This window comes from Melanotaenia boesemani, chromosome 6 (genome assembly GCF_017639745.1).
Source record: "Melanotaenia boesemani isolate fMelBoe1 chromosome 6, fMelBoe1.pri, whole genome shotgun sequence".
Taxonomy (NCBI): domain Eukaryota; kingdom Metazoa; phylum Chordata; class Actinopteri; order Atheriniformes; family Melanotaeniidae; genus Melanotaenia; species Melanotaenia boesemani.
Window position 1 is genome coordinate 20,298,544 of NC_055687.1, and position 27,843 is coordinate 20,326,386.

Genomic DNA, 27,843 nt, shown 5'->3' on the forward strand with positions numbered 1-27,843 from the left:
TCCCTCCCCCATGTTATATGCGTCGCATTTGTCCATGTTATTTATACTTGCAATACATATTTAAGGAGTTTTAGGCCAAGTATTGCATAATAATAATACTGCATTTTGTTTACCCTAGTATACATAGTAAAACATTTAGTTAAACATTCTTGCTTTGAGGTACTACAGCAGATCACCTCTTTCAGTCTCTAAACATTATTGCACATGAAAACATTCTCTGTCAAGCACACCTCAAAATGATTTTCATATTTATCCTGCTTCTGCGTGGAAGACGCAGCAGTGCTTATTTATTTAGCGAATAAAGTCATTTGTGTTCCAGAACAAAAAGTGGACGAGTAAACTTAATTTTTACTCATGTGCGTACCATGCAGTAGCTGACAGATGTACAGATTAACTAGTAAAGTTGCTAAGACAGATGACTGAATCGTGAGTATTCCATTGTCAAGCATAGCTACAGTATAACATGGCCTAGGGTGCTACAGATCAACCACGGCACGATAAGCCACGTTTGAGAATATATATATATATATATATATATATATATATATATATATATATATATATATATATATATATATATATATATATATATATATATATATAGTCACAAAGAGACACAAAGTGAACAAGATATGTAAAACAAACTTTTAGTAAATCTGTTATTATGAAAGCTAAAAATAAATACAAAGCACCCAAAGAAATTAATCGCAACCATAAAGTGGAGAAAATATTAAAAACAGATGCAACTCTGCAAAATACACCCACAACTGTATTCTCTCTCAGTGTAGATATCTTCTTTGTGAGGCCTTTTACTCTTACATGGCATGGGACCATTATTTAATTCACTATTTTCAGTGGGAAAATGTGGTTTTAATTCGGTTGTTAGGTGTCCCGGTCGGTATTGCTCTCTCGGGTTCGCACCAGCTGTGCCCCCATCATGTGATTTTAAACACAGCAGCCACAGCCAGGGGCACACTGGAGATCAGTGTTTTTAAAATATTTAAAACATATTATGTGCTCAGGCCTATAACTGACTGATTGACCAAACGATTCATTCTGCTTGTTTGTGGTGAGGTTTTGGGTCATTCACCTCGCCATAAACTCTTGATCAACTATGTGAGCACATGCTAGCTCGGTTGCACCAACATCAACCATGCTGAAGCTGGGGCGCAGCAGCAGCGCTGGAGTCACTGAGCCGACGATCATTTCAGACAGCTCCGTATGGATTTGACGTCGGCATACGTTGATGCTTGATGTTTTACAAGGGGCCGTTAAGCGATTATTTCGAGGATGGGGGAACCCTGTGACCTTAAACACTTCGTAAAGTAAGTATCTCGTGAACCAGTTATGTTTATTTACGGTTTCATTCGTTCTGATCCCACAGTATCTACACAACAAAACACCAGTAGTTAGCATGCTAGCAAAGCCGGGTAAATGGACTTTGTAAACGTGTAAATTGTAAACCGAAATAGAAGTGTTCATCAAACCCTCGACACTTTTTTAAATATTGTACAAAACCCACGAGCTGCTACAATGAATAAAAACAGTGACCATACATACTTGAAGCACATAAAAGTAGAAAAACTACAATAGTCACGTTAGCATACAGGCTGCTAATCACAGTGGAAGAGTTGGCTAACATTGCTAGCGCTAGCCCCGTTGTTCTGGGAGTTCGTCGACTAACCTTTTCCGCAAATACATACATACATACGTCACGTAGTTGAATAACGCCAAATTAAACGAATTATATATAATGCATTCAATTACAAAATTGCTGGCCAGTTATTAAATGAATATGCTCCATTATGTGGGCCACAGCGCGAGCTAACGCTATCTCATAGTATGGCCCCCGAGAGCCCTTTGCTAGCTTACCAAAGTTAGCTCAGCTGATTCTGATGTATTTAATTACCTAAAGACACAGTCGGTTATTTAAACGATTCCCTGTTATCTGCCAACTAGCAACTTTTATATTCTCTTATCAAGATTTGTTTGATAATTCTGACATTGCTGAACTATTGTAAGCACAATATCTGCTCGTTTTAACAGTAGGTACATGCATGCTTTTAAAGGCCATATTTTGGCTTCATCTCCCCCCACCGCACAGGCCATGCTGCCATTCCATTTTCATTTGTTCATTTAAATTCACTGTTGTGGTGCTAATTCAAATTAAAAATACATTTTACCAAACATGTTTTGTTTTCTACAGGTCGAACTTGTCGACGTGTAAAATAATTAAATGCGTGTTATTTACTCGTCTTGCACCCATCTCTGTCTCCCCTCGCTCATCGACCACCATGGCATTATTTATAAACTCTCGGTGTATGTAACTGTCTTTTTATGGTTGTTCTCAACGCACGCAACAGGAGTAGAAACTACCAGCCAACCAAGCTGAAAAAAGGAAATTATTTTCTAAAAGCTGATAAACATAAGACAAGCTGCCATATTGCAACAGTAGATAACAGAAATCATAGGACAACACACCAGTAGAAGTCGTTTATTATTGAGCGCTATTAAGACATACTCTTTGGCATAGTGTACACAATTTATATACACAGCCTGCACAATTATTAAACAAGTAAGGGTATGCATTTTTATTTCAATGCACATTTTAAAATCCGAACCAATATAGTTGAATTCAGATATCAGGTGATATCTGTTGGAATTAATGGAATTGAAGCGTGGGATTTTTCTCTGGTCCATTTGATCTAAGGTATGAATTGCCTCATTCAAAGTTCAACTCTGAAAAGCGTGACCAAAATACACACTCAGTGGCCATTTTATTAGGTTCACCTTGCTAGTACCATGTTGGACCTCCATTTGCCTTCAGAACTGACTTTATTCTTCAAGGCACACATTCATCAAAGTGTTGGAAACATTCTTCAGAGATTTCGGTCCAGATTGATATGATAGCATCGTGCACCCGCAGATTTGTCGGCTGCACATTCATGATGTGAATCTTCTGCTCTACTACACCCCAAAGGTGCACTTTTAGATTGAGATCTGGTGACTGTGAAGGTCATCAGAGTACAATTAACTCATTGTCATGTTCGAGAAACCAGTTTGATATTATTTGAACTTTGTGCTTGGTGCTTTATCCTGCTGTAAGTAGCCATCGTGAGATTGGTACACTGAGGTCATAAAGACTATGGTTATAAAGGGATGGACACGGTCAGCAACCATGTTCTGGTAGGCCCAAGAAAATAACTCACTACATTAACTACCAGCCTCAACCGCTGATACAAAGCATGCTTCCTTACAACAGATATTGACCCAACCATCTGAATATCATGGGTGAAATCAATACTCATCAGACCAAGCAAAGTTTTTCTTGTCTTCTGTTTTCCAATTTTGGTGAGGCTGATCAAACTGTAGCCTCAATTTTCTGTTCTTAGCTGACAGGAATGTCACCCGTTGTGGTCTTCTGTTATTGTAGCCCATCTGCTTCAGGGCTCTAAGTGTTGTGTGGTCAGAGATGGTATTCTGCATACCATAGTTGTAACAAGTGGTTATTTAAGTTGCCCATTCTAATCTGACATCAACAAGGCTTTTTTTTCCCCCAGACAGCCGTTGTTCACTGGATATTTACCTCTTTTTCCCTGTAAACCCTAGATATGGTTGTGTGTGAAAAACACGTTTGATCAGCAGTTTCTGAAATGCTCTGATCAATTCATCTGGCACGAAAAACAATGCCACATTCAAAGTCACTTAGACCCTGTCCACACAGGGAGCAGGTTTTGGTGATTCTGCTACAGTTGTTTATCATTCAGATGTTTTTTTTCCCACACATAACCGCGTTTTGTGAGTCTGAAACCACTGCTTTTCTAAAGCGGTTCCCAAAATGAATAGCTCTGTAAAGCCACCCTTTTCCATTCGGTGTTTACAACCTAGATCAGTGGTTTCAAACCTATTTTCCTTGAGGACCCCTTTTAAGCAAATACTGAAAACCCAGGGATCCCCTACCCCTCAGCACCATACTTGGGTTTTATGGGTGTAAGTGTTGAAATACAGGGGGACTAACCATTACTTTCACAGCTCTGGGGAAGAAGCTGTCTCTTGAGTCTTTTTGTGGTGGGTTTAATGTTCCTGTACCACTTTCCTGATAGAAGCAGTACAAACAGTGCATTGCCTGGGTGGGTGGGGTCAACTGCCCTGTGTCTGGCCCTCTTCTGGACTCGGAAGTTATAGATGGAGGCCAGATCTGGTAGATGGTGACCCACAGTCCTCTGAGCTGTCCTCACCACCTGATCTAAGTTCCTCTTGTCCTGTGCTGTGCAGCTGCCATACCACACTGTCACACTGAGGCACAGGATGCTCTGCTCTGTAAAAGTTCAAGAGCGACTGAGAAGAGAGTCCTATCCGCTTCTCTTTCCCGAGAAAGAAGAGCTGTTGTTGGGCCTTCAACACCAGATGTGAAGTGTTCACAGTCCAGGAAGAGGTCAAAGGAAATGTGGATGCCCAGGAACTTAATTCTGTCCACACGCTCTACTACCACTCTGTGTATGCAGTGAGGAGTGTGCGGGGAGGAGGGGAGATTCTTTATTGGTGGTGGTTTGCATCTATGAATGCTTCATATCTTATTCTCAGTTTTATGTGTTTCTGTGGCAGTGCTACTTACTGGCCTGGCGTTGATACTATAGAATTGTGTGGACACACTTTTCTGGAAAAGCTTCCGTCTGTACAAAAAAGTTTTTAGGGACTAAATCTTTTTTTCTCTGTGTAGATGTGGCCTTAAATCCCCTCTCTTCCCCATTCTGATTCTCAGTTTTTTCTTCAAGTTGTTTTGACCATGTCTACATCCTTAAATGCATTGAGTTGCTGCCATGTGACTGATTAGTTGTGTTAACAAGCATTTTAATAGGTGTACCTAAAAAAGTGTCCAGTGAGTGTAGATTGAAGTTGCAATAAAAAATAAAAAAAAGAAAAGTTATTTCAGGCAGAAATATTCCTAAATGAAGTCTCTAATTAATTGCCTGGGACTTAATATAAAGAAAGACTAGTCATTTAAGTAGTCAGTATCCACTATATTGCTGAATTTCTACCTAAAGCTCTGGTAAAAAAAATAAATAAATAAAGAGACCACCGCTATTTCTTCTTAAATCTGTTTCTTTGAGTATTTTTCTATGCAAGCACATTTAATTCTGCTTTATGAAGAGAACAAAGCTACAGTCTAGCAGTTCAAAGTTCAGCAACTTTGAAGTGAAAGGGATCACCACAAACTCATCATTCAAGAACCATAGGCTGTCAACCATGGTGGCAAACTGAGACTTGTACAGCAAGGACATATGGAAACAGGCTCTACAGGCAGAACTAGAGTCATGCAAAACTCACCATAGTCGGCGAGAAGGAAATACCTCAGGCTGAGGTTTGAAAAAGACCAACAGGACTGAATAAAAGAAGACTGGAGTAAGATCATCTTCTCCGAGCCCCAGTTTTCATCTTTTCTCTACACCTTGTCATTTTAAGGTTAGATTGAGACCTGGAGAGGCCTACAAGCCACAGTAATTAGCAATGACTTTAAATATAGAGGAGGATTATGATGAGCAGGGGTGCTTCAGCAAGGCTCCCCAACTCAACTGGACAATCCTACAGGCCACACAACAAGGGGAATCAAGGTGTAGATGGAGGATCACCACATCAAGAGCCTGTTATGACCAGCTCAATCTCCAGGTCTGAACCCTGTTGAAAACCTCTGGAATGACCTCGCAAGAAAGATGAATGGTTGCAAAGCATCAAGCAAGGCTGAGCAGTTGGATTTTTTTGCAGAAAGAGTGGCACCCAACAGTGATTTGAGCAGTTTAAACAGTGGTCTCTTTATTTGTTTTTTTTTTTTCTTCTAGAGCTGTGTCTGGTGTGAGAAGACGTACACAATGTATAGAGCTCAGACATAGGGTCAAGGCAAAGAAAGATGTAAAAAGATAATTGCTGTACAAAGAATTTGGATTTTCTTTGATTGCTTTTCATGTTTGCACTTAAACAGTGGAGGGTCGCTGCTGGAGATGTGTTCTTACAATAGGAAAGACTTCAGAGACTGAACGGCAAACTCATTTAGTGGACGGGAAGGCTCATGGTGCAGAAACGAGTATATCAGTCACAGCATGTTACCAAATCTCAATTTCAACTATTCTTACAGGAATTTATCTATTAAATCCGGACCTTATAACTGTGTACAGCTGAATACTCTTATAGGAAAGATACAATTTTCACTTTGTTACATATACAGGTTAAAATAAAAACATACTGGGTTGATATCAATGTATTTAACAGTAAAAAGAATCCAGCAGAATTACTATTTTTTTTTGCTTATATATTGTTCAGGCAAAGTACAATGTATTTAGCATAATATAGAACACTGCTAACATTTAAACGGTTAAAATCAATTCATTGGTAACACCTGTCCTAAGATATACGTCTTAAAAGTATAACTTTGCTGACAGAGAAGCTTTGAGCTGTTATGGGTTAAGAAACTCAGTTCATTGCAAATCTATTTTTCTTTTTGTCAGGTGTGGCGTCACTATGGATGGGTCATTTCTCTGATTGGGATTATTCTTGGCCAGCAGCCTCTTCAGGCCTACTAATCCTAGACGAGTTTCTCAATGGACACACTGCTCAAGTCAGAGATCAGGTATTAGACAGCACAAATAATAGTATGCTTGTCAAACTGATGTTTAATGAAGCCTGTGCACGCTATGCCGATAAAACATTTTGACAAAGTTCTAAAGCCATGTTACCATTTTGGGCTGTTTTTTCATTACATGATATGGCTCCACTCAAATCCACTTGGCTTCTTTTTGATTTTCATTGTCAGGAGTACTAAGTATTAGTTACTTTCTTTAGTTAAACCTCAGCCGAGGTGTTTAGTGAGCTGAGCCAATGTTAATAAGGGATGTAAAAACATTGCAGATCAATGATTGGTCAAAGGAAACCCTCACCTGGGATGCTTAACTAAAGTTCTATGTACATAAGCACACATCGCTGTTCCCTTCAAAATTACAACTGGCCAACATGTACTCGCTCTTTAAGCAGGTGTTTTATGCAAAACATAAAGCATGCATATCTCCTTCTGCATTGATAATCATGTTTTTTCTGTTTTTCTTCTTTTGTTTGTTTTGCCCATCCCTTTTATTACAGTTTTAATAATGCTGTAGTTCTTACCCAGTTAGAATGAATACTGTCTGTAGTGGAAGGCAAAGTAATGAAAAGTCTAAACAAACTTTGTAATGGCAAAATGGCTTTATGAGCCACAAGTTAATCCAGTGTTTTGTCACTGCTTGTGCATAGTGATGAATAGTGCTTGGTGTTGCCTATTATATCCTTTTTTATTGGTTATCCACATGTATTTGCTTAAAGCAAAACAGTTTATACCTATTAGAGTAGCTCATGTTTAATATATTTAAAAGAAAAAAAACTCTTTGTGAAGCTAAGATGATGAAGTTACTATAGTAAGTGTCAGAAAGGAATGATGTGAATGAAAGCTTCTTGTTATAGGTCTGTAACAAGGTTTCTGTTATTAGAAGAAGTGTCTAATTTTAAAGGTTGAGAGAAAACAAATCCTGAGGGATTAAATGACCCAATTATTGCCTAACATTCAACATTAAGCCTACTCCAAGGAAACACTTATTAATAGAACAAAAAGTTTTATTAATATTCTTTTATATATTGGCATTTTTTTTTATTTCTTGCCTCTGCTGTTAGGGAAAAGCAGGCGTTAATTTCAGTTTTGTAGATCAGGGCTATTCAATTCGGTCCCACATGGGCCGCAGCCCTGCAGGTTTTTACCAGATTGCAGGTTTTCACTGTCTCCCTGCTTCAACACACCTGACTCAAAATCAGTGGATCTAACAACCTATGAAGTTCCGCACAATGTTTCATTAATTTGAGCCTAATGTGTTGGAGCAGGAAGACATTGAAACCAGGACCGGATTGAGTAGTCTTTGTGTAGAAGGCATGTTTACAGCATGAAAAAAAAAAAAAAAAAAAAAACACATGCTGCCATGTTTGTACAACTGAAGTCCAGTAAAATGACCAACACAAGCTAATACTAAAGATCACATTGCTTCAGACAGGTGTTTAGTTGCTTCATTTTCTCAACCACAGAATTTACGTCTTGCAACAAGGCCCATGGTCCGCTGCTAAACGGTCCAGATTGCAAACCATATGATAATGTGGACCATGTAAGTTTATGCTGTCAGTTTCAGACTTCATTTGAGATGCTACTATTGATGTTAACCAATGTGTTTCTATTAAGAAAAAATGAGCGGTGTCCACTATTTTAGCCTAAACTGCAGCATCTACAGTGAAAATTAGTCTGCATCTAGCTATTGTTTTTGCGTCAGTGCCCTGCACAGCTAGAACCATTAAATACCATGAATCCTACATTGATGTGGGACTCGGTGGCAATTAAACACTTTCAAATTGCACTGAAAAGCCTTATGTTAGCGGGTACAATAGTTTTTATTATTGTAAATAAGGGCTTTAGATATACATGTATGTGGTGCCCATGCCATCAAAAAAATGAAGTAATTGACTTAAAGGCTTTTCCATGGTCCTTTAGGCTTCTCCTTTATCAAATTTAATTAAGCAGTGTAAATGAATAGAAAGTCATTCAAAATGTTTAATTCACAGACTGTTTCCATAAACATGGAGTCAAATAACTTTCCAGTGCAAGTAGATCAGTCCATAATTAGGCTGCACAAAAGGATTGTGTAATTTTTTTCTCAACTCTTTACAATGTACAGCTTAGTGAGGAAAACACTTGATGACATGAATAAATATTTACTCCGGTAAACCTTAAGTAAAGTCTTATTTAGAGAAAATACAATTGGCAAATCATTTATAAGTATTTAAAAATAGAAAGGCCAAATTCATATTTTGACAAAACATTTTATAAAGATGAACAATTTCTGGAACAAAAGTCTTGAATCAGATTGAATCATGATCACCATCTGTCAAATTGGTGTAAGGAAGTAAATAAATAAAATCTAGGGAGAAGGCTTGGCACCGTTCATGATCCAAAGCATATAACATTATCTGGAAACCAATTTGAAGCAGTGGAATAGCAAGGCTCCCATCTGCACTGGCTCACCAGTGTTTAGTGATGATGTGACATGAAGGTGGAAGCTGCTGAAAGATTTCTGAAGTGTATCTTTGCTTAAATTCATTCATATTATTGATTAGAGGCTGCCTCATAGTACAAATGCTAAAGACAAAGAAGTGTAATATTCTGAAATGGCAGTCATTTGCCTGATCTCAACCTGATCAAGCTGTGTTTCACTCTCAAAACAAAACTAAATGCAGAGACCCACTAATAAATAATTGAGTACAGCTGCAGTGAAGGCCTGGAAAAGCTTCACAAAGGAGGAAACCTGAACTCTTTTTAATGTCCATGGATTTCAGACTTCAGGCCAGAAAGACACTCTGTCAGGGAATTCTTGACAATATATTAGAAATTAAGAATTGTTTTGCTTCTTTGCCTATTTAAATTACTACACAGTTTAAGAATGTTAAGCCCTTTTAGTTAAAACCCAAAAGCAGTACTTTAGTTTCACATTGTTTAATTTCAAATCCACTGTGTACAGACCTAAAATCCTAAGTCAGTCTTTAAATATTTCTGTACTTAATATAATCTGAGAGGACAGCAATTATTACAAAACAAGCTTGAAAATGTCTACACTTTTTTATAGCATGAATTTAATGCAGATAGTTTTTTTCTTTTGAATACAGAAAAAAAAGCTTAAGTCAAAAATCTTTATTGCAAAAAGTTAAGAGTCACATACTTAAATATTAAAGCTAAGCTACAGAACAAAGTGAGGGACAAAATGGGCAAGTATTGTCCCAGCTTTCACCTTATTGCAGTTTTCTTAGCCTCAGAAGCTACTGTATTAGTTTTTCATGTTAGATCATTTTATAGTCAAACATTTTTCTTCTCTCTGTGTAAGGAAAAACAAAACTTTAATAGCTTCTGATGCCAATAACAAAGTGATAAAGCGAAAGTTCAGTTTGAAAGAAAATTATTATAGAAATAACTACAAGAGACTAAACCTTTTAAAACACTGAACACAAGATTGAACACATATTGTTTAGTTTCTAATGGGCTCATGTCTGGCTGCTCTTAGTCTGAATGAATGTGTTATGCATTTACTCAAGACTTGACTAAAAGGGGGAAAAAATCCTGCAAGTTACAAGCTGTTTAGCTGCTGTTGTTGAAGTGATCTCACTGAACATGTAAACTGTTCACACAATGTCTGTCGTTGCTTTTTTCTGCATAGTAGCTTACATGAGCACTGTCCATCATGTGGGTAGTTTGCATCTTGTTTTCATATTTGCTCGCATAATCTTCCTAGGTACTTCAAATTCCTGTTGAGCAAAGAGTTTTTCAACTGGACAATGACATACTTTCTACCACTATCGCTGTCTATGTAACTGCTTACTATTATTGTCCATGCACCTATCTAACGTAGAATCTCTAAACACATACCATCATTTCTCTGGTTTGAGTTGGAATCAACTCAAGAAATTTAGATGTTGGTTAAAATTGTGTTATACATTTTGTTATCTTAAACTCTTATAAATCAAAATTCATGTTAAACCAAAGCTGTTGTTCTTAAATGCAAAAGCGGAGTTAAAACGCTTCAAACTGGACAGTTGGTGTTGTGCTTCGATGTAATTTCCACATCCTGCAAAGTTACTTTAATAATAGGGTTTGTCAAAGTTTTGTGGATGTGGTGCTGCATGGAGTCGTCAAACTGATTTCTATCTTTTCTGTCTTTCATGTTCTCATGTCACCACAGAGAGGAAGGGAGTGGTGCTTCGGTAAGTTAACTTGATAAAGTTAATGACTATAAAGTTTATTTTCTCTTAATTTAGCTTTTTAGTAGCATTTGCTATGAAAGTGTGGAACGGCATCTTTTTGTGGTTCTTTTTTTGCAGGTAAAGGTCGAGGGCCTATCAAAGTCAGCTCTAATAAAAAGCTTGTCTCCCAGAGTCATTTTGTCCAACCATCTCTTGCCAAAAGGGACCAAGATGAGGGTCAACCTTGAAGATCAGGGTCGTCAGAAAGTGTCCTTCAGCTTCTCGCAAACAAAGAAACCTCTACAAAGTCCATTCTTCATCCCTTCCAGTCCTGATAAGTCAGTCGCAGAACCTCATGCTGCCTTGTCACAGTCAACCTTGGACAAAGCGGGAAAGAATACAGAAGGCAAAACTGAGCAAAAGCTGACACCCTTGGTGCCAATATCCAGAGCAGAGACACTCTCTCAAACATCTGTCTCATCCTCCACTAGATTAAAAACAAACTCATTAAAGATGCATTTCAAAAAGCAAATTTTGAATGTATCTGTGCACGAAAAGAAGCCGTCTGTTACAACAGAAGACCCGCACCCCTCTGAACTTGATGTTTTGACAAAATCAGCAAATAACAGTGAAGCTGAATTCCCAGAGCCTCAGCTTCAGAATGCCTCTGAAATGTTTTCCTCTGAAAATGATCTCACTGAAGCCTTGGAAACAAGGGAAGATTCCAGCCTCAAAAAGCCAGATGCTTCCTCAGGAAAAGATGGCGATAGTTCCAGCAGTACTGATCGGGATAATGGATACAAAAGGAAAACCAGGTCACAATCGGATGGTGCTCCCCCATGCTCAGAATCTGATGGTGATTTAGCCCACACGTCTTCCAGTCACAAATCAGCTGATTCAAGAAGTAAAACAAGCTTTGAAAGCAGAAGCAGAGAAGTTAAAAAATCTTCCTCTGGGTCACATGTAGGGGAGAGGGAAAGAAGCTCCTCTAAGCGGTCAGAGATCCATGAAAGGTCGTCCAGTTATTCCAAATCAGACCGCGATTCTAGAACCACATCCTCACGCTCATCTCGATCAGACAAGGATCGCAGAAGGTCCAGGTCTAGATCACGATCTAGATCAAGAGGGTCAAGAACAAGTTCATCACACTCCAGATCAGAGAGATCCCGAGGTGACAGAGGATCTCGCTCTGATCGATCATACTATCATGAATCTGATCGACGATCACACAGGAGTTCTCCACGCAGGGAAAGAAGACGTTCTCGTTCTCGCACAGACAGACCTCGGGATAGTTCTGACTCTGAAGAAGATCATAGGAAAACGAGGACGAGGGCAAGTGACTCCAGCAGGTCATGCAACTATTCAAGCTCGTATCGAGAGTCAAAATCTTCTTCGTATTCAAAATCTGAGAAAGGCTCTAAATCTGTAGATTCTTCTCACTCTTCAGAGTTTGAGAAAAGAACACAATCGTCAAAATCTGAAAGGACTTCAAAGCGATCATCAGACTCGGATTCCCAGCACAAACGCTCCCCTGATGCAGACTCTAGTTACCGTAAATCTAGCAGTCATCACAAGTCAGAGACCAACAGTAAATCCTCTTCTTCCAGTATTCTTACCCCGTCTCAAACACATGGCAAACACCAAAAAATCAGCTCCAGTGATTCTGAGGCAGATCATAAAGGTAAATCACAACCTTCTGAGAAAAGCGATGGCCCTGTGGAGAACTATAAAGACTCTCAAAAGAAAACAGATAGGGCAGAGTCAAAACAGATAACACCTTCTAGATCTTCTGTGAAATCACCTGGACATGATAGACAATCAAATGACATATTTTACAATCCTGACACAGCACCATCATGTGCAACCACAGTAGAATCTTGTCCTCAGAGTGAAAAAGAAAAATCTGATTCACAACAAGGTGGATATGAACACGGTAATCTGGATGTTAAAGAGGGAGCCTCATCTACTTATAAGACTGTGCAAGAATCTTCATCGAAGACAGAGCAAGAAGGAGAATCTGGATTTGAAATGGAAAATGATGTTAATGCCCCGGTTATAACTACAAGTGAAAGCATGAAGGATAATAGCATCACTCTTGAAAACAATGTGCAGAATAGCCTATCCTCTGATAATCAGTCACATGTGAACTTAGACGAAGCTGCCACAATTTCATGCAAAAGTGACGAGAGTCTAACGTGCAAACAGGAAGAGAAAGTCTCTGATCGTTCGCCTTCACCAAAGTCCTCTCTTGATACGGACGATGCAGCAGTCACACACTATGTACAGCCAAACACTAAACCAGAGATTGTTGAGCCTGATAAAGTTTTCAGTGTTGAAAACCAGCCTGACTCAAGTGTGCCACTCACATCTGATCTGACATGTCTTGAATCTGAAAATCAACTTGTGCTAGGACAGCAAACTCCAGATACTGTTAAAAAAAGTGGCTGCACTACTAGAAAGTCGCGGTGGGATATCGTCGGGCAGGACGCCTCAGACAGTGATAATGCACACAGAGCAGTTTGTGCAGAGAATAAGCCTAGTGTGAAAAAAGTGATATCTGTCAAGAAAATTGAGTTTGCTAAAGACAGCATCCAACAAGGAACTGACGGTAAAGATTGTATCTGGCATGAAGCTGCTACACATTCCAAACCAGTTCAGCAGACTGAACCCGCCAAGCAGGACATCTTTTCAGACATCTTATTCATGACCCGTACGTACAATGACCAAAGTGAACCATCACAAGCGAGCACCAGCATTGACCACTGTGACTTAGCACTTACTGCTTTGCAAAAATCTAACACAGATGAGCCTGTGTGCAGAGATGAAATGCCTCAAATTAAGTCAGCTGCAGAGACACAAAATCAGAGTTTTGATAACAGCAAACATAAATCCATGGAGAGCTGTTTGACTAAAAGAACACCAGTCAGTCAGGGTGAATTAGGAGGACAAAGTGAAGCCAGCGACAGTGACAACTCTGAGTATGACTCTGATTGCGACAAGGCTATGAAACAGTTGCATTCTGTTGTAGTCGTGCCAAAAAATTCTTCTGTGACAAAAGCTCCAGATGACAGGGACACTTCTCCGTGCAGACCTGCTAATATTTCAGAACTGCCCAACGCCCATACAACAGCTGGAGTGAATATCCATGAAGTCCCAAATCAAGTCCGTTTACAGCTAATACAACCCACAACAAGGCCCAGTGTAAATGACTCACTCAATATCCATGTGGTGTGTCAGTCCCAGAGCAATATGATTGATAGCACCAGTCACTCAGAGGGTTCCAGCTCCATCAGTGCCCAGCCTTTTGTGGCTGATCATCTCAGCACCCATGGAAGTGCAACAGATTCGATACTCGATAACTCCAGTCAGTGTGAGAAAGGGCTCAAACAACATGAGATAAGCAGCCAAAATGAACAGATCTACTCGCATTACCAACATCATGATTTCTCCACTGTGGATAATATCAACAACAAGAGCGGATTCAGCCTGGGCTGGGATTTTTCTCAAATAGAACAGCCTACTAGTACATGCCAGCAGCCTGATAGCAGTCACGGGCCACAGTTAGCAAACACTATACAAACTGGAGCCATTTTGAAGGCCCAAGAGCACAGACAAAATCTTGCCTTCTGCACAAACCAGTTCCCAAACATACAGACTAGCGCAAAGCCTTACCTCCATGATCATGAACATTATCATGAAACTCCCAGTCAAATCCACCCTGACTCTCTTACTAATGACCATGATGACTATAGTGGGGATAAATCCTCTAGTCTTAGTAAAACAGCTGATGAATGCAGTGTGCTGAACATTCCGGGTTCATCAAGCTTTGTGCAAGGTTATGAAATAAGCAGTAACAGCAGGGGCTCTGTCGTACCTGACCCCCCTAGAGAGGAAAGTTTTAGACCCCACAGAGGAAGAGGTCCACCCAAGAAAAGGCGCCCAGAAATCGAGTCGGACTCAGATAACGAGGCTGAAGCTGGACCTTCAAGCAAAAAGGACCGCCAAGGGGATGCTGATGTTTCTAAGGAAGCTTTTGTAAAAGCTGAGGTGCACCGACCTTCATACACTCTGCGGGACTTTCAAGATGCCTCCAGATGGAAAGAGCAGGCCAAGTCTAAAAAGATGCCCCCTTACTTTGACTTGATTGAGGAAAACCTGTACTTGACTGAGAGGTAAGCTGCTGTCCAGCCAGATTTACAGATATACACAGACATGTTTATGCACAGCATAACTTCATTATAAACATTTAGGTACTTTTCAGGTTTAGTTATGAAAGTTTTTTGTTGAAATGTTGTTTCCAGAAAGAAAAGCAAATCTCATCGAGATATCAAGAGGATGCAGTGTGAGTGCCCAGTGCTGCCTAGAGAGGACCGTGCACGGGGAGTGTTAGCCTGCGGGGAAGACTGTTTGAATAGACTGCTAATGATTGAATGGTAAGTTAATTTTTATTTATGGAGCTGGTGTTTTCCTATAAAATGATAATAAAAATGAGTTTATCATGGGAAGAATCTGTAGAAAAATGCCACTTATGAGCTGCCCTATTTCATTTCTCACAACTTGCTTAATTATTTGCTGTTGGCAGTTAAAACCTGGAAGAGGCTTGTTAAAAACTGTTGATCTTTGCATTTAGTATTAGCACTTTTGTCTTGATTTATTTTATTTTATTTTTTAAAGCTCATCACGGTGCTTGAATGGAGCGTACTGCTCTAACCGTCGCTTTCAAATGAAACAGCACGCAGACTTCGAGGTTATCCTTACAGAAGACAAAGGCTGGGGACTTCGAGCAGCTAAAGACTTGGCATCGTAAGCATTTTCAGTACATTTTTTATTTGTTTTGGAAAGAACCGTGTTTATTAAATGTAGTTCTGCTGGAGGTGCTTTCTATACTAGAAGCATTTGAGCTACTTTGTAAAGATTTTCTTTGTTCAGTAAGAAGATTTTGATGTCAGAGATTTTTGCGGACAATGAGATAAAATACTTAAGCTGTATTGTCTTTTTTTATTGCAACTTTAGAAACACATTTGTCCTGGAATACTGCGGTGAGGTGTTGGACCACAAAGAGTTCAAAACAAGGGTTAAAGAATACGCTCGCAATAAAAACATTCACTACTATTTCATGTCTCTAAGGAATAACGAAGTAAGTAAAAATAAAACGTAGAGCAGTGTTTCAAACCAGATTCTTTTGAGTGATTTCAGAAAAGCTTAAATACTTGGATCATGTTGTTTCTCTCCAGATTATTGATGCAACACTGAAGGGTAATTGCTCTCGGTTCATGAACCACAGCTGTGAACCAAACTGTGAAACCCAAAAGGTGCAGAAGCAACAGAAAAGCCTCCAGTACACCATGTATTGTTGTTTTTATAAGACTGTTTTACTTGATACCATATATATTTCTATTTTATTTCCTTTAATCCTGTTTCAGTGGACTGTTAATGGCCAGCTTCGAGTTGGGTTTTTCACCACCAAGGCTGTCACTGCTGGAACTGAACTGACATTTGACTACCAGTTTCAGAGATATGGGTACTGTTATTCTGCAGTTACTTTACATTGTCTGTTTTTGTTGCATGTGTATAGATACGATGTCATTTACATAAATAATCATAGTTAGTTTTAGTACCTAGATTATTTGGCTATTGCATATCAATCTTTGTTTATTTTATCTTGCAGGAAAGAAGCACAGAAATGCTTCTGTGGGGCAACCAGCTGCAGAGGCTTCCTGGGTGGAGAGAACAGAGTTAGTGTTCGAGCAGCTGGAGGGAAGATGAAGAAAGACCGCAGTCGAAAGAGTGCTCTCACCACGGTCAGTTTGATCTGTGACATTGGAGTATCTTTCTACCATCTATTTGAAAAGTATTTGAGACTTTTCTTAAACAAAGAGGTTTTCGTGTACAGGAGTATGCCAACATCTTATTAAAGCTTTCATGGCTGGTCCCATTATCAAAACATGTTTAGACATTTTAATGAAAGAATTTTTATTTATTAGCCTGTATAACTGTGCTGATACAAAAATTTTGGCAGGTGTGTTTATACATAAATATTAAAATGTGTCTATATCCAAAATAATGTGTTTTAGTTTTACAGTTTATATGACCTCATGTTGTTCTTTCACAGGTGGATGAGGAGCTGGAAGCATTACTGGAAAATGGAGAAGGCCTGTATGATGAGAAACAGGTGGTGTCTCTCTGCAGACTTATGGTCCGGGTGGAAACCATGGAGCAGAAACTCATCTGTCTCAAGCTCATACAAGTATGACCCAAGCAGTTGATGCCTTGTGTATTTATTTATTGGTATATGCTGTCCTTACCACATTGTCATTTTTTTTTCATTGCTCAGGATACTCAGAATCCATCTTGCCTGAAGCAGTTCCTAGACCATCATGGATTATCTTTGTTATGGATCTTCATGGTGGAGCTTTCTGAAGCTAAAGGCAACAGTGCCAATAACATCAAATTGCAGTTAGAGGTGAGATTTATCACAAAAAAAAAGACAAAAAACTTATATTCCTCTGGAGTACTCACTAATCAAATCATGAAGCCTATGTTTATGGTACACATACAGTCACTCAGTTTTTGATCATGTCATGATTTGCTTCCAGATTATGAAGACCCTGGCTGTACTTCCCATTTCAACAAAGAACATGCTGGAGGAAAGCAGAGTCCTGACCTTCATTCAGCGATGGGCTCAAACAAAAACCCTCCCCCAGCAGGCTGAGATGGACGGCTACTCCAGTGAGAACACCTCCCGTGCCCAAACTCCACTAAACACTCCTGATGGTTCCTCCAACAAACTGGGACCAGAACTGGATGGTGACACCTCCAAACCTGCTGTTTACAGACGTCTTAAAATCATCAGTGAAAACAGTCTGGATAGCGCTCTCTCTGATGCTAGCAAAGCATCTGATGGGAAGGAGGAGGAGGAGGAGGAGGATGAAGAAGACGATGAAAATTCGCATGCAGATCCTTCTGATGGAAAGCAGCTAAAGCAAGAGCCTTTGGGCGAAGTTGCTGATCCAGTGAAAGAATCTGTAAGTGAGTCTTTGAAAGAAGTCGTAGAAGAGAAACATGAAGAGGAGGCGATGAGTTCAAGCGCTCAGCTGCAACCTGAAAATGAGGCTGTGAAAGACAAAAATGAGTGTGATGTTGAAAGGAAGGATTCAGACCTGAAAGAGGGCACAGGTGAAGGTCAGATAGATACACTATCTGAACTTCAGATAGAGTCACAAGTTCCTGTTGATGAACAGGAGAGTGCAGAGAACCAGACTGGCCAGATGGTGTCGGAAAAAGCTGAATTGGAAGGAGACCAGCCCACTGATAAAGTTAATGAGCCAGAAAGCCAACCCAGCCAAACAGATGTTGCTGATCTTCCTAGTGAGCAACCTTCAGAAAATATGGAGGTAAAAGAAGAAGCACAGGAGACTGAGAAACCTCCTACAAGCAGTGAGCCCCACTCTGGTGAATCTACCACTGATGCCCCCCTGACCTCTGAGACACCAGAAGCCGCTGCGTCCTCTGAGGTCACAGCAGTGCCCGTCGAGCCATCAGTGATGGGGACTCCTTCTCAGGATGAAGAGGAAGGTGTCTCAGATGTGGAGAGTGAGAGAAGTCAGGAGCCCCAACTGAATGTTTTGGACATAAGTGGCATGGCTGCCAGACTTCTGGAAAGCTGGAAAGATTTGAAGGTGTGTTCAAACAGAGCCAATTTTAAGGCCAAACGTTGTCTAATACTGTATATAATAAATTGTGAAAAAAGCATTTATGTGTAGAAACAGTTGTATTTTGCTTCATTGTGAAGTTAAAGCTGACATTGTCCTTGTAGGAGGTGTACAGGATACCAAAGAAGAGTCAAGTAGAAAAAGAAACAAGAGGTAAGGTCACTCCAGAACTTAGTCGATTTAAGTTATTTTTTTTACAGTTTTGTAATTGCATGTGTTTGTAATAAATGTCTTTTGGCAGATCGCAGCCGAGATCGAGACACAGCTTTGACACCACGCACCACTTCTGGCAGTCGAGAACGAGAGCGAGAGAAGCAGAGAGACCGAGATTATGACCGAGATTATGACCGAGACAGGGATCGAGACTGGGACAGGGAAAGAGACCGAGATCGGGATCGAGATCGGGATCGAGATCGGGATCGTGACCGTGACCGTGACCGGGATCGGGATCGGGATCGTGACCGGGATCGGGATCGGGATCGGGACAGAGTCTCAGACAAAACTTCTCGCAGCTCGGAGCGTCGGAGAAGACGCTCCCTGTCTCCACCACCCTCATCCTATGAGAGGAGCAGCCGACGCACTGAGGAACGGTAGGAACTCATGGGATTCTTGACGTCAGTAGTGTTCTCTCTCATAACAAAGTTTAGTGCTTAGCTGTATTCTTCTTTGGATTTTTAAGGTTTGACCCATCAAACAGCAAGACTCCAAGAGGAGCTGCTGGAAAGGAGCGCAACAAGCTGACAACAGAGGAGCGTAGAAAGTTGTTTGAACAGGAAGTTGCTCAGAGGGAAGCCCAGAAGCAACAGCAACTTCAACAACAGCAGCAGCAGCAACTCCAGACTATGGCTTATGACCCGACCCTGGCCTACGCCTCTAGCCCTAGCTTCATCACCTATCCTCCTGGATATCCCATCCAGACTTTTGTGGATCCTTCCAACCCCAATGCCGGCAAAGTCCTTCTTCCTACCCCTGCCGTTGAGCCCACCATCAGCTATGAACAAACTCCTCCTCAGCGCCTTATCTCAGACTTGGGCCTGCCGTCTCCACCCTCCACATCCCAAACCACTCCAGCATCTAATCTTTCTCAGCACATCACCACCACTAACCTCACCACTGGCAACCCCCAGCAGTATGCCCAGCCAACTGTAGCAACCCAGGATGCAGGAGTAGCTGTCCTCTCTGTGCCGGCCCAATCAGCCCCCCAGGTACAGGGCCAGCAGAGCTACACCACTCTCTGGGATCCAGCAACCCAGCAGGCAGTGACGGTGCAGACGCAGCCTGCACAACAGTATCCCACAGCTCCAGGACAGGCTCAGACACAGACTGCCATCTATTACCAAGGTCAGCCTTGTCAGACCATCTACAGCATCCCCACTGCCTACCCTCAGGCCAGCACTCCTGTCATACAGGTAAGGTTATTCTGCCTCTAATGTGACATTCACTGGGGATTTGATTTAGATTTTCTCATTGTCCACATCTGAATTAGCTTTTGTCACTATTAAAATGGATATTTGAACAGTTTATGCTACAATAAGATCCAGAAATTTTCCTTTCAAAAGAGCAAGCATCTGGTTGTTCATCTACACTGGTGATCACATTGTGTTTTGCCTTAATGATTTGTGTATTTTTAATCAGAGGATTTAGAAATAAATGAGTAACAATAGTGTGGTGTGGAGATTAAAGGAATATGTTTAAACTCGTCAGTCGCAGCACGACATAACTGGTAATGCAGCACATTTGATTCTGTTTTTTTTTTTTTTAAATGCTGTTGAATACTAGAACCCAACTCATCACATACTAAGCCACTTAAATAAAGTTAATAGGAAGTTAATAGGATTAATCAATGAAATTGCACACTCTGTTTGAAGGCATACACCGAACCAGCAGCCAGCTACCTGCATGGCCAGCCTGTGTATCCTGGTCATCAACAGGGAGTGGTAGTGCAGCAGGGAGGCACAGTAACAACCATCGTCACTTCCCAAACTGTCCAGCAGGTAATAAACACAATCCATTTATAGTACAAAGAGTCAAGGTTTGAAGTTATTTTTATTATCTTAGTGTGGCCACAAGGGGGTGGTACACCTCAGAATTTCACAACTTTTAACAGCTGTGTCAGCCCAAGACCTGCTGCCCTTAGAGACAGCTTGAACTTTCAGATGTGACTAAGGAGCACTGAATGACTTTCAGGTGTCTTCACTATTCATTGGTCATTCACTTATTTAAATGAAGAAAGTACTCATTTACTTATGTTGTGTGCACACCTCTTAATGTAGACAAAGAAAGGATTGTACGATAGGTGAAGGAAGAAATTGTCAGAAGTTCTCTTAAGCTGCAAGACCACTACAGATAGTGATGTGGCTGCCAGTATGTTCCATACATGTTTTTGAAAGTGAAGTTGCATGCATTTTCTGCTGATACTTATTCTGTATGTTTTCCTCTTCACTAGGAAATGATTGTACCCAACAATGTGATAGACCTGCCTCCTCCCTCTCCCCCTAAACCCAAAACCATTGTCCTACCTCCTAACTGGAAAGTGGCCCGGGACCCTGAAGGAAAAATCTACTACTACCATATTGTCACAAGGTTGGTATAGCGCAAGATGTGTGTTGCATGTTTTTGCCATGTTTATATTGCCAAAAGTATTTGCTCACCTGCCTTGACTCTCGTATGAACGTAAGATACATCCCATTCTTAATCAAATGAGTTCAATATGGCCCTTTGCAACTATAACGGCTTCAACTCTTCTGGGAAGGCTTTCCACAAGTTTAGGAGTGTGTTTATAGGAATTTTTGACCATTCCTCCAGAAGTGCATTTGTGAGGTCAGACACTGATGTTGGATGAGAAGGCCTGGCTCTCAGCCTCCGCTCTGATTCATCCCAAAGGTGTTCTATCGGGTTGCTGTCAGGACTCTGTGCAGGCCAATTCAAGTTCATCCACATCAAACTCACTCATCCATGTTTTCTTCCGAGAGACGGGTCAAGCCCTCTGTGAGGGATTTTACCGACTCTCTGAGACCGGCATTTTCTACAGCCAGAGTTTCCACCTGCTTCTGGCTGAATTCTAATGATTCACGGAGCGCCTGGAACTCCTTGTGGAGAATTTCTATCAGGCTCAAACGCGCATCAAAACTACTGAGTTTCTTATCTATAGAGATAAGAACATCCGTTGAGTCGTTCCCCGGTGGTGAAATAGCTCCAGGTGAATCCACATTTCGCTGTCTCTTGGCCTTAGATGAGGTGGAGGGTGTTGACGTGTTGTTAGGTTTTCCCATGACAATTCTGTCGTAACAACGATCTATAAAATCTGTCAGGCTGGCCAAATCCTCCCCGCTGTGATCCAGAGTGTACCTTTTAAAGACATTATTTTCCTACTTTAAAGAATATTTTGATTAGGCTGGCACAAAATACAATTGAATGAAAGCATAAATGTTTGGGTGCGCCTAGTTTGAATCTGCTGTCTCCCCGGAACTACGTCACCTACAGCATTAGTGTCACTTACCTGCCACCAGCGTCAACTACCTCCAGGTGTCAAAGGTGTTCTATCGGGTTGAGGTCAGGACTCTGTGCAGTCCAATCAGGTTCATCCACATCAAACTCACTCATCCATGTCTTTATGGATCTTGCTTTCTGCACTGGTGCAGAGTAATGTTGCAGGAAAGGGCCATTCCCAATATTCCCATTCCCATACCTCTTGGTATGCTGAAGCATTCAGAGTTCCTTTCACTGGAACTAAGGGGCCAGCCCAGCTTCTGAAAAACAATCTCAAACCATAATCCCTCCTCCATTAATCTTTACACTTGGCACAATGTGGTCAGGCAGGTGCTGCTCTCCTGGCAACCGCCTTACCCAGACTCTTCCATCAGATTGCCAGATGGTGAAGTGCATTTCGTCACTCCAGAAAACGCATCTCCACTGAGCCAGAGTCCAGTGGCAGCGTTTTCTGCACCACTGCATCCGACGCTTTGCATTGCTTTTGGTGATGTATGGCTTGGATGCAGCTGCTCGGCCGTGGGAACCCAACCCATGAAGCACTCTTTGCACTGTTCTTGAGCTGATCTGAAGCCCACATAAAGTTTTGAGGTCTGTATTAATCGACCCTGCAGAAAGTTTCCAACCTTTGCTCACTATGTGCCTAATCCGCCGACACTGCTCAGTCAGTTTATGGTACCTACCACTTTGTGACTGAGTTGCTGTGACTCACAGTCACTCCTACTTAGTTATGATGTTACTGACAGTTGACTGTGGAATATTTGGGAGTGAGGAAACTTCATGACTAGACTTGTTGCACAGGTGGCATCCTTTCACAGTAACACACTGGAATTAACTGAGCTCCAGAGAGTGACCTATTCCTTCACAAATGTTTGTAGAAACAGTCTGCATGCCTCGATGCTTAATTTTTATACACTTGTGGCCATGGAAGTGATTGGAACACCTGATTTCAATTATTTGGATGGGTGAGTGAATACTTTTGGCAATATAGTGTTTTATGATCCTGAAGTTATTTTTATTTTTACTCAGGCAAACCCAGTGGGACCCACCCACCTGGGAAGGAAGCAGTGACAACACTAGTGTAGACCATGAATCTGAGATGGACCTGGGAACACCTACCTATGATGAGAATCCTTCCAAGGTCATTTTTAAGCATTGGTTGTTTCTTGCTGTCTTAAAAAGTTGTGCATTTGACTTTTGTGAATTTTATTAAAAATAGCCAGAGTGAAAAGGAAACCTGCTTTCTCTCATGTGACAGTGCTCCACTTTTCTGTTGAACTTGGATGCAGAACATGATTATAGTGTTTGTTCCTTGAGGTAATTGAAGATGCAGCACCAGTGATTACTTTCAGTGTTTTTTTCGCAAAGAGCAAAGGAAAAAAGAAAAGCATTCTGCACATCATGTCCAGATGCATGTTACAAACTCATTACTGAAAACTCCTCACAAAATGGCTTCATTGGATTCTGTATGGAGACATAAATGTTAAGGGAGGCCATGCACCCCACCCTCTACTTAGCTGTCTGTCCCTCGGCCTCAAGGCTGTGAAGGGGGAGGAGGGGAGGGCAGTACTAAGCTCATCTTCTCTGCCTCATTTTGATCCTGACTCTGAGGATAGTGGAAACCATCTGGCAGGTTTAGCATTCATTTGTTTGCAGTCTTTCATTTTGAAAAGATGTAGCAGAGTTTAAAAAGAAAAGATTAAACTGAGATGAGAGATAGTGTATTTTATTAAATGTTTCTTTCCAAGCACAGCTGCACAGCTGTGGAACTCCTTACATCACGACTTTAAACTGCAGCTTCACACATCCAGGACCTAAAGACATGAAACACGCTCTTTAAGTTACAAAAACCTTTAGTTTACTATTTTTGCATCCCTCACCACAGCTCAGTTTGTTTAAAGCCTTTTTGTTTGCATTTTAAGCCAGTTTGTTGAGGGTCCTGTCAAGGCAGTCAGTTGTTGCCTGCTTGCCTTTGTTGTGGAACGCTGGAGGGCAGCATCCTGACAGGATATCCCTGCTTTGTTTCAAGTAGCTGGTGAGCAGCTGTCCTAGTTGGCATGTTGACTGAGTTGATGTGCCACAGAAAATAACAGCTGCATGATGGCAAAGTAACGAAAAAACTGAATGGAAGTTCATTTGTGGCAAATGGAAAACAAATGGTTTATTAAATATTATAATCCAAGCATCTTAGTTGGATTGTTTTCCTCTTTGAACATGTTTCAGTTCTCTACAAAAACAGCCGAAGCAGATACTTCCAGTGAACTGGCTAAAAAGAGTAAAGAGACATTTCGGAAAGAGGTGAGCCTGATTTTCTGTGGACAACCCCCAAAAAGCATGTCTTTGCTCCTGATATAAATATCTGCACCTTTTAGTTGCACTGAAGTTTTATTTTTGCCTCTACGTGTTTTCTGTTTGTGTGGACCAGATGTCCCAGTTCATAGTGCAATGTCTAAATCCTTATCGGAAGCCAGACTGCAAATCGGGACGCATCAGCAACACAGAAGATTTCAAACACCTGGCTAGAAAGGTAAGCTGAAAATAAACATATAAATAGCATTTCCACAAGCTAGTGAGACTTCAAAGTTTTTATTAGCCTCTATGTGGCCATTAAACATTAAAGGAAATTTTCTTTAAACCAAAACTAAACATTTGATTTCCCTCAATCTCTGTTTTCTGTCTTCTTGAAGAAGACATTTTAAATTTTATCCTTTTTCTCCATATCTCTTTGCTTCTTCCTTTATTAAAAAAAAAAAACAATAGAACAAACACTTTTCTTAGCCAGTGTTTGCTCAATGGGCTGCATTCTTTTTCCATGGTTCCTGTTGGGTCCCAATGGTTGTGTATATCTGATTTGCCACTTGAATATACCAGGACTGAGGACATGGGTGGAATAGACTGAAAGACCAAGTTTGGCTTCACTCGTTTAGAGAAGGCATTTTATCTTCTCAAATTATAAAGGGCAAAGTCACTATGAGAGATTAATGATCCAAGCGCTTCACCACATCGTAGATATGTGTAATTTACTGTAATCTGGCGACCAGAAACATTCCTAACTTGCTTGTCATCCCTGCTCTGTGTTACAGCTAACTCATGGTGTTATGAATAAGGAGTTGAAAGCTTGCAAAAACCCTGAGGACCTCGAGTGCAACGAGAATGTGAAGCACAAGACCAAGGAGTACATCAAAAAGTACATGCAGAGATTTGGTTCTGTGTACAGACCCAAGGAGGACACCGAGGTGTACTGACCTGTTGCCTCTGCGCTCACACAGGAGAAGCACAGATTTGCCTTTCCATTCACTCCTTCACATTTGATCTGGCCAGCCTGAACAGTGAAGTAGTTTCTTTATTTTTTGTTTTTTTGTATTTATGGCTAAGAATTGCACTGCTGCATAAAGAAGCTCTCCAGGCCTCGTGGATTGCATGGGAAGCCCAGCAGCCCGAGTGTTGCTGAACAACCCAAGACTCCAGCTGCAGTGTTTGCGAAGGATGACACTGAGGGGTGCTATAGTTCTCGCAGACTGTTTCAATTTTAGATTTCTTTTTTCCTCTCATTTGGGCTCTTAAATGTTCCTGAGATGATCACCTCTATTCCAGTTTTTAAACTTACGTAGCCCTGAATGAGGATTATTTAAAAATAATTCACTCGATGTTTGTTTCCACTGTTAAAAATGGATCAATGACAGAACAGGCCAGTCGCAACTCCTCCTTGACAGCCTCCTTTTTCCTGTGCACGTGTCAGCCCCTTTCCACTGACTCGGAATCTGGTGCTGCTTTTAACTGGGCTGTGGAGGTCCAAGCTTCCACTCCTCAAACCCAGCCTTCATCACAAGACTTTGGAGTGTCTTTTGTTTTATGAATGCATGTTGCCGGCTGAGGCGTGTGTGGTTTCCTTATGGAAATTCCTACATTTTTCATGTTTTTTGCTTAAAGTAATGTGCCCTCACTGGGAAAAACTTTTATGCTGAGGGATCAGCAAATAACAAGCAGGTTGGAATAGGGGTTAGTGGTCAATGATTTCTTGTCTTTTATCAATTAACAAGAGCAGGGTTTAAATCCATTCTGTGATGTGCTATTTAGCTATGTATCCGTTTTTCCCCTCCATTTCTTATCCAGATCTTTTTTACACAGTGGTGATACTGAAAATGAAGGTTGTAGCATTGCAGTTTTAACAGTTGCTAAAAAAAAAACACAAACGTCCGCTCTGAGTCTTTTTACCACAGTTACCTTTAGTTAGACATTAACACTTGGGATGGTCAGCCTTGCTCCACAAACTGTCCCTTATTAATTTCCAGGGGTTTTACAGTTGACAGTAAAGGTTGTCTCTTTAGCATTAGGTCAACATTTTCTCTCAGCCCATTAAATTGCATTAAATAAAGTTCCAACACATGTATATTGCTTTATATGTGAATATATTGAATAATAGTTTTGGGAATGTTTAAATAAGCAGACACTTTGTAAAAGGACTATCATTTCATGGTTGAAAGTGTAAATAATGTGTAAAATTACTAAAACTGTATGCAGGAGAGAAGGGTCACCACCCATCCTCACCAGCTCCGTTCTCCTGATGCAGTTCCCACAGTCTGTCAAACTCAAAGCCCTCTTATTTTATTTCAGTGTCTGGGGGAGATATTAAAGTTTTTTTTGTTTTGTTTTTTTCTTATTATTGGTGGTGTTTTTTATTATTATTTTTCTATGTAAAAAGTTCCACCCTACTTTACTGTAAGTATTGTGTAAGCACATTGTCATACCGAGTGTACAAACATTTTAAAAGATAATAAACTGTTTTTTGTAAAATCATCTATTTTCCTGATTTGCAGCTGACCCAAGTCTGAGGATGAGTTTCACTACTTAGGCAAATGTAACTTCTGCTACATGATTAATAGCAAAGTGCACACCCAGCTCTGTTTTAGATTGTCTCTCGCCTTCAGTAAGTGGTGCACATGGCATGAATTCCACTGTGGTGCAATCTGACTGTCCCGAGCCAGATGTTCAGCCCTAGCAAGCAGGAACCAAAGTGATCAACTGCCTTCATTAGAGAACTTCAATGCACTCTAAATATGGAGGAGACCTGTGATGAGTGGATAGAGGCAGCACTGTTTTCCTCTCAATCCTCAGTCCCAGCCCCCTTTCCAGAGTCTGCACATTCCTCCAGCCCCATGCCTGTGTGCTCCAGACCGCAGTTAAGCAGTCCCTTCTGGAGTGTGTGACGGCATGTAACACTGCTCCAGGCCATGTGAGATGCCTGCTCCCACTTAGAACTGAATGCACAACAGGTCATTAACAGATCTGAATTCAGAGCAGGAGTCAGACTGTGCCTCAGTGAGAAAGAGGAAACTTTTCTCAAAAGTTTGGATCGATCCGTTATTTTAATTTCACCTGAAATTATGAAACACCCTTAAAATTATTTCCCTCAGGGGTTTGAACAGGAACCGTTCCTATGCACTAAATCCCTTGATAAGAGGGAGTATATTCAAAGTATGTCCAAACTTCCTCACTTAAATCCATAGCTGGTTACCAGTCATGTGGTGCAATAAACTTTTAAATGCTACAACTACAAAGTTAAATCGATCCAATTTACATTTGAAAGGCAAAATGAGAAGGGTACCTAAATAAAACTACAGTATCAAGAATGTTAAATCTTTTATTATTATTTTAGTCATTAGCCCTACAGAAAAACAAAACAAAACAAAATGGATTTATTTGGTTTGCCAACTTGTTCTCAGATCTTGGTAAATTAATTAGGATGCCACTATTTTTTTTTTTTATTAAGACTACATCTACTGTCAGTTCTTGAATCATTAATAACTGATAATTGTGATATTGTGTTTTCTCTTGATCTCACAGCAGCCAGTCT

General features: G+C 40.6%; 1 protein-coding gene across 3 annotated transcripts; it reads left to right on the forward strand.

Annotated features, from left to right (window-relative positions):
- Window positions 1-963: 963 nt before the first annotated feature.
- setd2 (SET domain containing 2, histone lysine methyltransferase) lies at window positions 964-26,786 on the forward strand. Of its 3 annotated transcripts, none has more exons than XM_041989268.1 (22): window positions 964-1,325; window positions 6,501-6,622; window positions 10,788-10,809; window positions 10,927-14,960; window positions 15,090-15,221; window positions 15,463-15,591; window positions 15,802-15,925; window positions 16,023-16,100; window positions 16,212-16,309; window positions 16,457-16,589; window positions 16,901-17,035; window positions 17,123-17,251; window positions 17,385-18,467; window positions 18,605-18,653; window positions 18,742-19,090; window positions 19,180-19,909; window positions 20,369-20,494; window positions 20,947-21,083; window positions 23,019-23,130; window positions 24,213-24,287; window positions 24,415-24,516; window positions 25,073-26,786. In XM_041989268.1, the coding sequence occupies exons 2-22, from the start codon at window positions 6,594-6,596 to the stop codon at window positions 25,232-25,234; spliced, it is 7,968 nt and encodes a 2,655-aa protein (XP_041845202.1). In that variant the 5' UTR covers window positions 964-1,325; window positions 6,501-6,593; the 3' UTR covers window positions 25,235-26,786. The 3 variants fall into 3 exon arrangements, with proteins under 3 accessions (XP_041845202.1, XP_041845201.1, XP_041845203.1); XM_041989269.1 differs by lacking the exon at window positions 964-1,325 and adding an exon at window positions 4,289-4,435; XM_041989267.1 differs by lacking the exon at window positions 6,501-6,622.
- Window positions 26,787-27,843: the final 1,057 nt, after the last annotated feature.